Source organism: Gossypium raimondii, chromosome 8 (assembly GCF_025698545.1).
Source record: "Gossypium raimondii isolate GPD5lz chromosome 8, ASM2569854v1, whole genome shotgun sequence".
Taxonomy (NCBI): Eukaryota; Viridiplantae; Streptophyta; class Magnoliopsida; order Malvales; family Malvaceae; genus Gossypium; species Gossypium raimondii.
Genome location: NC_068572.1, coordinates 61,697,643 through 61,710,165, shown reverse-complemented (window position 1 = coordinate 61,710,165; position 12,523 = coordinate 61,697,643). Strand labels below are relative to the sequence as shown.

Genomic DNA, 12,523 nt, shown 5'->3' with positions numbered 1-12,523 from the left:
TTTTACAACTCAGTTTTTTTTCCATAAAATAACTTTCGACATTACGAATCTACGAACCAAATCTAAACAACTTTCTTCTTTGATCTTTAATATTGATCGTCACATTGATTTGGAATTAATGTATGTGTTTCTACTCATCAATGGGTATTAATTCACCTTACTTATTGCCAAATTGTAGCTTGGAGCCTGCTAGCTACACTTGAAAAAACTTTAACAGCCCAGTGGCTTAAATAAAAACTTTTGAATAGTTTAATAGCTTAAATGAAAACTTTTGAATAATTTAGTGACTATTTTATAATTTTTTTAAATTAAGTGACCAAAACATAATCTTAAGAATAATGTAATGAAGTTAGTGTAATTTACCTTAAAAAAAAAAAAAGGCAATGCTATATTTTATTACATTATTATATTTGTTACCTTCAAGCTATAGTGCTATACCAAAAGGGAAGGAACTTCAGCTGTTAGCATTCAAAAGGGAACGCAAAGAGTAATTTTCTCTTAGGGTTTTTTTCTGCTACACTTTTTGTTCTTTGTAATCTCTCTCTTCTCTTATCTTTCTCGCCATTAATTTTCGTTCATTTTTATTACAATTTTCGTTTTCATTTACCCTTTTTAAGTTTTAGGGTTTCGTTTTGTGTTCTCAATTGACTTCGATTGTTATTGTCGATTTTTTTCATTGCTGAAGGGGGGAAACACAAAATGGTATTGTCGGATGATGAAATCAAGAGGCTTTTTCGAATTCGAAAGACTGTAATGCAGATGTTGAAAGATAGGGGTTATTTCGTTGGAGATTTTGAGATTAATTTGTCAAAACAACAATTCATTTCCAAATACGGCGAAAATATGAAAAGGGAGGATCTTGTTATCAATAAAACCAAGCGGAATGATAACTCTGATCAGGTATCCCTTAATTGTTTCTCTAACTTTTAACCACAAGTGGGTTTCAAATCCATTTCTAAATTGCTTTTTTTAATGTATTGTACTATAGCCATGTTGAGTGTTTGGGTTTCAAGCTATTTCTGAATTGCTTTTGAATGTATTGTAATATGGCATGTTGAGTGTTTTAGAACTTGTTATTGTTGTTCTTGGATTTTGATCAGTTTTCTTCTTTGATTGTCATCTATGTATTGGAATATGGTGTCTTGAATGTTTAAGAACTTGTTGGTTTTGAATTTGGGCTTATATTCATCTTTGTTTGTTGACTTATTGAATTATGTGTTCTAAATTTTGCATACTAGATCTATGTATCGAAATATGGTGTGTTGAATGTTTAAAATCACATCTTTGCTCTTGGATTTAGATCTGCATTCATCTTTGTTTGTCATCTATGTATTGAACCATAGCATCTTGAATGTCTTTGTTCGTCGACTTATTAAATTATGTGTTATAATTTTTGCATACTAGATCAATGCATTGAAATATGGTGTGCTGAATGCTTAAAATCTTGTTTTCGCTCTTGGATTTTTATCTATATCCATCTTTGATTGTCATCTATCACGTCTTTGCTCTTGGATTTTGATCTGCATTCATCTTTGTTTGTCATCTATGTATTGAACTATAGCATCTTGAATGTCTTTGTTCATCGACTTATTAAATTATGTGTTATAATTTTAGCATACTAGATCAATGCATTGAAATATGGTGTGCTGAATGCTTAAAATCTTGTTTTCGCTCTTGGATTTTTATCTATATCCATCTTTGATTGTCATCTATGTATTGGAATGTGGTGTGTTGAGTGTTTAAAAACTTGTCGCTGTTCTTGGATTATGATTTAAATCATCTTTGCTTATTGTCTTATTAATTTACGAGTGATAATTTTTTTGCGTGCAAGATCTATGTTTTCTTCCCTGAAGAAGCCAAAGTTGGTGTTAAGACAATGAAGACGTATACCAACCGAATGAAATCAGAGAATGTATTTAGGGCTATACTAGTTGTGCAACAGAATTTAACTCCCTTTGCTCGAACTTGTATAAATGAAATTTCTTCAAAGTTCCATTTGGAGGTTTTCCAGGTAAAATTCATTATGTTTATGATCTTCAAATTCCACCCAAGTCATCATGATGTTTACCGATAATTTTCTTAATCAATGACTTGCTTTATCCAATCTCTCTCAATGTGATGCTTGGCATATATTATTGTATACGGAAAGCTTTGAGGCCAATGGTTTATCTAATCAAGCGTACATTCTTGAGCTTATCAACATGATAGGCGAACACCATTTATTAGAAAATTTTTGCTAAAATCGGTATACATGCATTTGTATGTATGTATCAGTTGTATAATCATATTATAGCAACTGAAGCATTGATGTTTAGGTTGCCTCATTCATGTATATATATATCAGTTGTATAATCATATGCACCCCTGTTCTTGAAATCTGCTTTTTCAAATAGCATACACATATATTTTAAAATTTCCCTTCCCGTGGTTCTTATTTTGAACTTTTTTGGTGCAGGAAGCAGAGCTCCTGGTCAATGTAAAAGAACATGCTCTCGTGCCTGAACATCAGGTGCTTACTAATGAGGAGAAAAAGACTTTGCTTCATAGATATACCGTAAAGGAAACACAGGTCAGTATTCTGTAACCCGAATTACTATGTATCCGTAGAACCCGGTATTGTAAAGTGATTTTCCCAAATCTTTGTTAGCCTACATGATATTAGTTGTTTTTCAACTTTATACTTAGGTTCATATTAATATGTTCTTGCAAGCGGTTAATTAGGTGTAGAACCACAGCTCTACTTGAATCATGTTTTGTAGAGTCTTTGCTAATTTAACTCGAGATATTAGGTGCCTTAGTAGGCATGCGTAATTTGTTTGCATGTATATCGGTTGGCTGGCTAGCTTAGTAAAAATTCTGAAAGTGTTTGAGCTCGCCTCATATTAATATGTTCTTGCAAGCGGTTAATTAGGTGTAGAACCACAGCTCTACTTGAATCATGTTTTGTAGAGTCTTTGCTAATTTAACTCGAGATATTAGGTGCCTTAGTAGGCATGCGTGATTTGTTTGCATGTATATCGGTTGGCTGGCTAGCTTAGTAAAAATTCTGAAAGTGTTTGAGCTCGCCTTTGCTTGTTAAAGCTGTATGTGCATGTGTATTTGTCAATTGAAATCGCATACTTTCTGCTGCAGTTTCCCGGATGTAATGCTACATTTCTAGGACTAAAATTTGTGTTCTTGATTGTTAGCTCGGGTAGTTCCTGTTTCTGTTGTTTTGGTTACCTTTCTATGGCTCCCTTAATCTTGTGTGAGGAATATTCCTCTTGGGTAATGGGAAGTGAGCTAGTCTCCAGAAATGCCCATTCCTTTGTTGTTGGGACTAGAAATCTTCCTTGTTTGCTAGGCACCAAGTAAAGCGGCCAGTAAGTCTGGTAGGCAGTGAGTACATACAGTGCAAGTAGGGGCTCTTTTGGAAGAGCCCAAATGATGTAACGAGACGGTCTAACTTCGAAAAAGCATTCTGCCCTGTAATAGTCTATTCAATAGACTGACACTAGATAAAACAGTTGGCTAGTTCGTACAAAGATGTCTCGGTAATTCCAAGCTACAGGAAATGTGTGCAAGAACAATGCAAATCTTAGATATTAATTCATGATAGATGCTGTTTTAAGGCTTGTTCTCTGTGTATGTCCATATTATATAATTTTGGAATGGATTGAATGCAGCTGCCTCGTATCCAGGTGAGCGATCCAATCGCAAGATACTTCGGGCTGAAACGTGGACAAGTGGTGAAGATAATCCGGCCTAGTGAAACTGCCGGTCGTTATATCACTTACCGATATGTTGTGTAAGCATGTTCCCCTGTTCGACAACATTATCCTCCGATAAAGCAATTTTTTTCTAAAACAAAGCCCGAACTAACCGGCCCGTATCCTAGTATTCATGTTGTATTCGTGTATTGTCAAGTGTCAAGTATCATAATTGTGCTCAAGAAATTATATATTTATATAAATTTTGATACATTAATAATTCGAATTGATGCAATAATTTATTATAGTCCTTCTACTATAGCTTCATCATTTTAAATTCTTCTATTATATATGTATTTTTAGTCCAAGGTCAACTTTTTTGGTTAATTCAGTCTAATAATTTGATGTTGCTTGTTTCTTGAAACATATAATGATGTGACTCAGATATATGGAAATTTTTGGCAAATAATTTTAAATTATCTAATATTTATCTAATTGTAAAAACAAATTCAAAGCATGCATATCGTGTCACTCGCTACACGTTTGAAAATAATTTTAAATTATTTGATGAAGTTAATGGAAAATGTATGAACTAGTGGATTAAAGTTTACCATGAAAATTCATTTCTTTCAAATAAAAATTCTTTAAACTAATTTATTAATAATTTGGACAAAATACATTATACCCAGATGATTTACTTATGATTCAATCTATAAAAATCAACTATCCCCAAAAATCTACATATTTTGAATTTTATGTGGCTGAAAGGAAATATAACGAATTTTTCAATAAAAATACATGGAAGTTTTTGGGGAGATAATTGGGTTTTTATAGGTTATTAACAATAAATTGTGAGGGTGTCATGATTTGAATAAAAATTCAATGCATAATAATTAACCTGAAGACTAAAATGAACTTTACAAAGTAATATAGGGACTTATTATCGAACTTTACAAAGAAATATTTATCAGCTGCCTAGTAGAATTTGACCAAACTTGTTGCCGGCAAAAGAAATAATCAAATTGTACTAAAAACACGTTTGTACAGGGACTTATTATAGAATTAGACCTATATAGAAATGTAGGAGGGTCCCGCAATGGCATAGATTTTTATCTCCTTCCTTTACGGTTTTGCTTCGCGGATCTCAAATGTGTATCAAATCAAGCTAATAGGTTGCTTTTTTGTCACCATTTCAAAATCCCCTATAAATATATATACACTGTCCGTTTCTCTCACTGTCCAAACCCTCGTTTATATCACCGATCCAATCAATCGCCTCAACTACCTCACCGAACACATATCCAATGGCTCCGATCGCTGTCGGCGACGTGTTACCGGACGGTACTCTCTCCTACTTCGACGCCGATGATAAGCTCCAGCAGGTGTCCGTACATTCCCTGGCTGCCGGTAAAAAGGTTATCATCTTTGGCGTTCCCGGTGCCTTTACCCCTACTTGCAGGTAAAATGGTCGGCTCCTTCTCTATCTGATTTTTTTAACGGTCCGTTGCCGGTGAACGGTGGTCTATTATTATTATTTTTTGGTTCATGGAGGGTTTTGATTTGGTGTCAGCTTGAAGCATGTTCCTGGATTCATCGAGAAAGCGGGGGAGCTTAAATCCAAGGGCGTTGATGAAATTATTTGCATTAGCGGTTAATTTCTATCTTTTATTCTGTTTTATTTGAAAAAAGAAATCAATTAGCGTCAATTTAGTCTAATTTTTAATTTTTAGCATTCATGGAAGAAATATATTGTTATAAAATGTTGATGCCATATTTGATGAAATCTTCTCAAAAGTATAATGTGAATTTGAGTTTGTATATGAAATACTAAAAGTGAAAGAAATGTGCAAATTAAGCCCTAAATAATAAATCTGGGTAATTTGGTCCATGTACGTTTTATAATAAAAAAATGGAAAACTGTCTAAATTTTGAGCTAAATTTATGAAATTTGATAATACACATCTGTAGGTAGATAGAATTGAAGCAGGAAAAGAATTTCTTAACAAATATTCTCGGACCCTATTACTTTAGTCCATATATTGTTAAATTTTAACAGAGTTAATATTTACGGTTTTCTAGTGTTAATATCTTTTGAAGTTTTTATGGTTTTTGCAAATAAAACTTTTTGTTTGGAGTTGAACTGCTAGGGAAAAAAATATTTTGCTTTATTTGCCAATTTCTTTAGCCTATATACTTTCGTATTTCAGTTCGTATACTTAGATTTTACTTGTTTGCACCAATATCAAGCGTACCAGGATTTAGTTTACTTAGTTGTATAAAACAGGGATTAGATTGCACTTTTGACTATAATACATGGTTCGTTTAGATATTTTAACCCGTTAGTTAATTCCTATCTTCATTTGAATTAGATGATTTTAGAAAAAAACACTCTTTGAAAAGCAAACCCTAAAGTTTGTTGGGTGTAAAAGTTTACAAGCAATAGAATGTGTAAACCCTAAAGTTTCCAATTTTTGATTGCCCGATTCGATATTAGTTTATCGAGAGAAACCTGACTTGAATAACTTGAATTTGCAGTGAATGACCCCTTTGTGATGAAGGCATGGGCCAAAACTTACCCTGAGAACAAAGATGTCAAGTTTCTAGCTGATGGTTCAGCAACATACACCCATGCCCTTGGTCTTGAGCTCAACCTTGGCGATAAAGGTCTCGGCACTCGTTCTAGGAGGTTCGCACTCTTGGTCGATGACCTCAAGGTGAAGGCGGCAAATGTCGAATCTGGAGGGGAGTTTACCGTGTCAAGCGCTGATGATATCCTTAAAGCTCTTTAGGTTTGCTTTGTGCCTAATAAGGTCTATGTTTTCTTGGCCTTGGCTATTAATGTAGATTGCTTTATTTAGCACACCTTTTATGGTATTGTTAATAATAAAATACGTCTCTTGGAGCATGTAAGATCGAACGTGTTTAAGAGCGAATATGTTTCCGTTTTGTATCAAAGAACCATGTTCCGTTTTGTGTCAAAGAGCCAATTACTTCTCTCTTATTTTCCTTCGTTGTGTGGCATGATGAGAATGTTGCGGTATCAAATTAAACTGGTTTTACATTTTCTTTTATATTTTTGCACGTGCATGTCAATTTTGACATTCATGAGATATTATGCATTGACAAGTATTATTTTATTTAAAAATATATATTATTATTTAATTTTTAATTGAATTGGCATCACGACTTAATTGAGTATCGATTTGATTAAAAAATTACAAAAATGTCATTTCGCAATTAAAGTGAGTTATATTATTTTGTATCTTAGTCTTTTCATTTTAACAAAACTAATAAAATATACATATGGTGATATTTGAATCCGTTTCAATTGGGTTAGTAAAATTTTTAATTTACTAACTAAAGCTTTATTTTAACAGTTTTATACATTTTCATTTTATTATCTCTATTAACTGTATATATTCATAATGTATTAAAATTAATGTTACAAGTTAACTCGACATCAACCCAAGATTGATGAGAATACTATAGTAAACAATTTGATTCAATTTTTTAATTTTAATATTGTACATATTTCATGTCTCATTATTAATTAGTTTTAAACTATCATTTTATTATTTATTTTATGTTATTTTTAAATATATATCTATATTATAAATTTGTGGTTTATGCTAAAATTTTAGTATTGATAATAAAATATTTTTATTATTGGTTTTTTTTCTTTTAAATTGTTTTGTAAGCAATCGTCAGTGTATTTTTAACAACTTTCACCCAAAAAATTATGGGACCTATGGAGATGCAATAAGTATTTTTAAATCTATAATTTATAACTTCTTTTAAGTAAAAATGAATTTATGAAGTATGAACGATTAGGGTGGGTTTGGATGGGTGGTACGTTTATCTGCAGTTGGTGTAAAAACAGCGGTGGCGGTGAGATTTGATACTGTAGCGATACTGTAGTGTGAGACAAAAAGTAAGCTAAACGCACCGCACTGCACCGCACCGCATCCAATCGACCATCCAAACCCACCCTTAGTAGGCTGTTCTTTTTTCTAAACTTTTAAGTAAAAATAATATTTTATAACATTTTAAAAGTATCTTTAAATTAACGTTATCCAGTACAGGAGTTACCTGTAATAAAAGGAAAATTTGAGGGATTAAACACAAAATTAAAAAGCATCGGGGGCTATTCCAAAATAAAATCTCTAACCTCTTACGCAATAACACATGGCCGAATAAAAACCAGACACGTGGCGCTAGGGTTTATATACTATATCCCCCACCGTTATGGTATCCATAATCTCAGCGGTCAGCTGTTATAGAAAGGAGAAGAGAGCGAGAGGAAGAGAGACAAATGGGGTCTAGAGACAAGGACCAAACGACATCGCATCATCAGCCGCTCCTTAGCAGCCTTGTTGTAGGACCTTCGGCAAGCGACGGAGCTGACGGTGGTGCAAGCGGAGGACGAGGCCGTGGTGGTGGTGGTAGCGATTATGAGCCCGGGGAGGTCCGGCGTGAACCGCATCCTTATTCTCGTTCTGATCGATACAAAGATGAACCTGGTTGGTTTTTATTTTTAATGGAATCGTTTTACCTTTTTTCTTTTTTTAATTTCTTCTTTGGTTTAATCGATTATTGTTTATTGTTTGATTTTGTTTCAGTGTTTTTTTTTTAATATATCGATAACGGTGAAGTTAAAATTATTTTTCGGCCTTGTTTTAGTCGAAAGTAAAAAGGAATCATGTGATTTGAAATTTGAAACCCTAGATCGATGTAGGTATTGAAATGTATGATTATGTTGGATATTTATAGGTATTGATGAAATTAAACGTCTTAATTTTGAATGCAAATTTACATGTCCAGTAGATTTATACTGCTATTGAGGAATTAATAAAGCTATTAAGTGAAATTAGGGTTGGTCAATAAGAGTATGGTTCGTGTCCTCAAGATAGGAAATTAAGCTGTGAGGCAAATAGCCTAATTGCAATGTGTTTGAATATTCTATGGATACATCTTAGTCTAAGGGGATTTGTTTATGCTTGCTGAGGGGAGCCTGACTTTTTCCGGAGAAGTTTTTCAAGTGTGTCATAAGTCAGGAGCCGACGAGGTGCTCCCGCTTTGTGAACCTGCTGCCGCTTCACGTAGCTTTAGGCACTCAGGTTCTTGTTAGAGTTGGGAGTTAAAACTCCTACCGGGGACGATACCGACCCATTGAGGGGTCTGTCGGCTCCCAACAGATGATACTTTGAAGACTTTTCCTGAATGAATCGGTCTCCCTTCAGCAATGTTTATAATCCAATGTCATGTAAACAGACCCGCTCTTCATGTTGTTCTACTTCTAGTATTCCTCATACCTTGTTTCTATATGATTTATTTGCATATGGGTCTTGTAGCCCTTCTTAAATGCTTAGATGTTTATGTAAACATTATTTGGTAACTATTCCAGTTCAATGATGTTTGTTCAGTGTCTATGTAATAGTTACACAACAGTTGGGAATGTACAACCCGTTATCTCTTCCTTATGTTGCATGTCGAGCAAATGGATCTAATACCCTTATGGTGTATTGAGTTGCGAATGAATTTTGCTGTTGTGTGTTACAGCTGTGAGTGTTTCCTGCAAGAACTTGGGTCTTGATGAAGGAATGTTGGTATGAGTGCAATCTTGGATCATTGTTGGGGTTAATTTTTTTTAGTAAAACAGGTTGTGTTTTGTGTCAAATGCCATTGATATGTGTTGGGTATGATGAATGGACTTGTGGTACTGTTCACTAAGGACAACATTGCATCTCGGTCTTGAAGCTGTTATCACTTATCAAATTGGGCAAGAATTTGAAGATAGTTACTATGGGGTTGGGTTTGATAGAATGACATGTCTAATTTGAAATGCTAATTTCAATTGCTATTTGAGAGGCTTGCGGTCAAGTTTTTCAAGATATTTGCAAAACATCATATGGGAATTGGAATACTGACAATGTCAAGCGGTTTAAAATGGCTATCAGTGGTAAGGTCGGTCCCTTGGCTGGAAAAATTATTGTGTTTGAGGGCTTTACGCTTATGGAACACTGCATAGGGCCATGATAACTAATTTTGTTTGCGGGAGGGAGCGGTCTCTCCTGGACTTTTGTTGGTTTTATTAATTTACGGAATGATAATGGAGCTTCTGGTAACCTATAATGAACTTTTGGGGTGGAATTCGCTTGGTCTTTGTATTTTTTTTTTTTTTTCCTTTTCCTTGGGGTGGGGTAAGTGGGTTTAGCTTTGATGGCTTTTGAATAATACTTTATCGGGGATAGTAGTATCATGTTACAAGTAAATGGGGTATTATGGAATATCCTTTGTATACTATATTCTATCTTCATGAAGCAACCTCTCTGTTTCTGTATTATTTTGTGTTTAATGGGGTATAGTTGAGCTGGTGGGCAAAGTTATCAGATAATTAAGCATTTAGCATAAGCAGTCTCCCTTGGGGATGGAAGAAGCCCTGTCGGTTTGTACTTTCTATCCATCAAGTTATGCATAGGGAAGTTAACTCATGTCAGGTGGATATCTTTTGTGGAACCTTTTCAAATAATGTGCTGAGATGTGCCATTCCGCAAATTCGTTGGCTACTGGTTAATTTCAAGTTTCACAAGGGGGGATATCTTTTGCGGTTTACATCCTTTAGTTCTCCTTCGTTGCCTCGGACTACTTCTCTTTATCAAGGCAATTTGTATGAAGGTTTTAGGTGTATTTGGTTGTTAATGGTTTTTATGTTGCGTATATGCTCGTTTTATTCACTGTGGGGTGCATTGTGGATGCTCTCCTTCGAGTCCTTTCTACCTCTGCTGTATCAAATGTGGTTGCTCCAGGTTTTCGATTTTGGGGTCCATAGTTCAGATATTAGGTTGAAAATCCATAGTTCAGATATTAGGAAAGCGACCTTTTTTTCTTCCTGCTGACTGAGCTGTTGCATGGATAATGGTAAATTGGTATTGCCCCTGCATTATGTACCGGTAATTGGTAAAATGCTGTATTTGAAAGTAACAAGGGCAGTTAACTTTTGAAACAAGTTTCCTTCTGTTCGGGATTTTTCTTTCCGTACTCATGATGAGGAGATCTTGACCAGTGGTAACCATCCTTGCGAACTTTAATCTATTGGACAATTGAACGTTTGATTGACCGACATATAAATACATCTTTTCCCATATTCTTTCTCTTATTTTAATTAGTTTTTGCTTATCTATGTGCTGTTGGCTATTTTTTTCCAGGATATAGAATTCGTGCAGGTTCAAGTTCTCCTATACGTCGTAGGGATGCAGATCACCATGGTTCCCATTTTGATCGCTCAGGTGGTCCATCACGGGGCCGTGATTTTGGTAATGGGAGGGATCCTAGTAGATACCGAGACTCTTCACCTCCTTATAGTCGAGGGCCAGGTGGTGGCAGGCAACACAGCAGCCGGGGTTTTGATGGAACTGGTTATGGTCCTGGACCTATCGGAGGTGAAGGCATGACTCGAAATAATCCTAATGTACGCCCTAGGGAAGGTGACTGGATATGTCCAGATCCTTTGTAAGTTCATATCACCTTCATACCCTGAATTTTGTTTCGTCCTCTTTAATGTCTGGGTAAACTACATTAGCTGTCACCCAACTATGAATTTTTTTTTGGTCACCCAACTTTGAAAAGTTACAAAATGGTCACTCAACTATTAAATTGTCTTTTTTGGTCACCCAACTATCTTGGATTTTTGGGTGTTTCCATTTTTACATTACCAATTGGTGATTGAAAAAGACAATTGAATAGTTGGATGACCATTTTGTAACTTCTCATAGTTTACCCTTAATATTTTTATGCTGATTGCTTTGCATTTCGTTGACGACTCCTTATTTCCCCATTTTTTAATCTGTAGAGACTCTTTTTCCATTTATGTCACAGATGTGCGAACTTAAACTTTGCAAGGAGAGAATACTGTAACAATTGCAAGAGATTTCGGTATGCGCCCACTGGAAGTCCCCGTGGAGGCTACCCTGGTCCCCCACCTCCACATGCCCCTCCCAGGCGCTTTCCTGGCTCACCTGTGGATCTATCACCACCTCGCAGGAACATAAACGGCAACTTCAGGTCTCCTCCTCGTAGTTGGGCTAGGGAAGGTCCACGAGACTTTAGAGCTGCTGGTCCACCACCTCCAAGGCATGAAGGCAGGTTTTTTGATCAGAGCATGCGTAGAGACCGACTTGAATATCTAGACGATGACTACAGGGGAAGGAGTAGATTCGATAGGCCAATGCCAATGGATTGGGGACAGAGAGATCGTGGAAGGGATCACTTCTTCAATTCCAGGAAAGGATACGAGAGACGACCACCATCTCCACCACTTCCACCACCACAGCTTCCACCCCGTGGCAGACCACGTGACATGAGAGAAAGGAGTAGATCACCAATCAGGGGTGCACCTCCACCAAAGGAATACCGTCGCGATATGTACATGGAGCGAGGACGAGAGGATCTACGAGGAGGTGCCGGACGAGACAGAATAGGAGGTCCGTATTAACCAAATGGCAGAAAAGCGTATTGGGATATAAACTTTTGTATCGATTATTGTAGCTAATAAATTCGGGATTTACAGCTTTTTTTGGTTGGGTTTGGTTTTTACACTATAAATGCAGCTTGTTATGGTTGTAAACCCTTTTCCAAGTGTTATGAAGACAGCTAGGACTTCATTTCTCAGTGCTTTGGTTAAAACATGAATCCAATTTGCTTTCCTTGCATTCCATTTAGGTGTTGAATTTGCTGCCTTGGTACTCAATTGCATCTTTATCTTTTTGGATCTGAAATCAAATTAGTATATCAAATCCGTTCTTTCTTTTTTGTATAATACCTACCATCTCTAAATC

General features: G+C 35.6%; 3 protein-coding genes across 4 annotated transcripts; all 3 read left to right on the top strand.

Annotated features, from left to right (window-relative positions):
• Positions 1 to 381: 381 nt before the first annotated feature.
• Positions 382 to 3,996, top strand: LOC105792899 (DNA-directed RNA polymerases II and IV subunit 5A). Of its 2 annotated transcripts, none has more exons than XM_012621743.2 (5): positions 382 to 487; positions 686 to 900; positions 1,832 to 2,011; positions 2,456 to 2,569; positions 3,666 to 3,996. In XM_012621743.2, exons 2-5 carry the CDS (start codon positions 700 to 702, stop codon positions 3,789 to 3,791), a joined length of 621 nt encoding a protein of 206 aa, XP_012477197.1. In that variant the 5' UTR covers positions 382 to 487; positions 686 to 699; the 3' UTR covers positions 3,792 to 3,996. The 2 variants fall into 2 exon arrangements, with proteins under 2 accessions (XP_012477197.1, XP_012477196.1); XM_012621742.2 differs by having other exon boundaries at positions 384 to 532.
• Positions 3,997 to 4,908: 912 nt separating this feature from the next.
• On the top strand, positions 4,909 to 6,690 carry LOC105792898 (peroxiredoxin-2). Its single transcript, XM_012621740.2, has 3 exons — positions 4,909 to 5,148; positions 5,260 to 5,339; positions 6,225 to 6,690. The coding sequence occupies exons 1-3, from the start codon at positions 4,994 to 4,996 to the stop codon at positions 6,476 to 6,478; spliced, it is 489 nt and encodes a 162-aa protein (XP_012477194.1). The 5' UTR covers positions 4,909 to 4,993; the 3' UTR covers positions 6,479 to 6,690.
• A 1,246-nt stretch (positions 6,691 to 7,936) lies between these two features.
• Positions 7,937 to 12,356, top strand: LOC105792897 (transcription initiation factor TFIID subunit 15). Its single transcript, XM_012621739.2, has 3 exons — positions 7,937 to 8,209; positions 10,895 to 11,198; positions 11,565 to 12,356. Exons 1-3 carry the CDS (start codon positions 8,002 to 8,004, stop codon positions 12,178 to 12,180), a joined length of 1,128 nt encoding a protein of 375 aa, XP_012477193.1. The 5' UTR covers positions 7,937 to 8,001; the 3' UTR covers positions 12,181 to 12,356.
• The last annotated feature ends 167 nt before the right edge of the window (positions 12,357 to 12,523 follow it).

Bases quoted from the DNA above. Each gene is read 5' to 3' on its own strand.
- LOC105792897 (XM_012621739.2), top strand. From the start codon at position 8,002: ATGGGGTCTAGAGACAAGGACCAAACGACATCGCATCATCAGCCGCTC. The intron at 8,210-10,894 runs GTTGGTTTTTAT...ATTTTTTTCCAG, and splicing joins TCGATACAAAGATGAACCTG to GATATAGAATTCGTGCAGGT. The intron at 11,199-11,564 runs GTAAGTTCATAT...TTTATGTCACAG, and splicing joins TGGATATGTCCAGATCCTTT to ATGTGCGAACTTAAACTTTG.
- LOC105792899 (XM_012621743.2), top strand. From the start codon at position 700: ATGGTATTGTCGGATGATGAAATCAAGAGGCTTTTTCGAATTCGAAAG. The intron at 901-1,831 runs GTATCCCTTAAT...TTTGCGTGCAAG, and splicing joins GGAATGATAACTCTGATCAG to ATCTATGTTTTCTTCCCTGA. The intron at 2,012-2,455 runs GTAAAATTCATT...TTTTTGGTGCAG, and splicing joins TCCATTTGGAGGTTTTCCAG to GAAGCAGAGCTCCTGGTCAA.
- LOC105792898 (XM_012621740.2), top strand. From the start codon at position 4,994: ATGGCTCCGATCGCTGTCGGCGACGTGTTACCGGACGGTACTCTCTCC. The intron at 5,149-5,259 runs GTAAAATGGTCG...ATTTGGTGTCAG, and splicing joins GCCTTTACCCCTACTTGCAG to CTTGAAGCATGTTCCTGGAT. The intron at 5,340-6,224 runs GTTAATTTCTAT...TTGAATTTGCAG, and splicing joins TGAAATTATTTGCATTAGCG to TGAATGACCCCTTTGTGATG.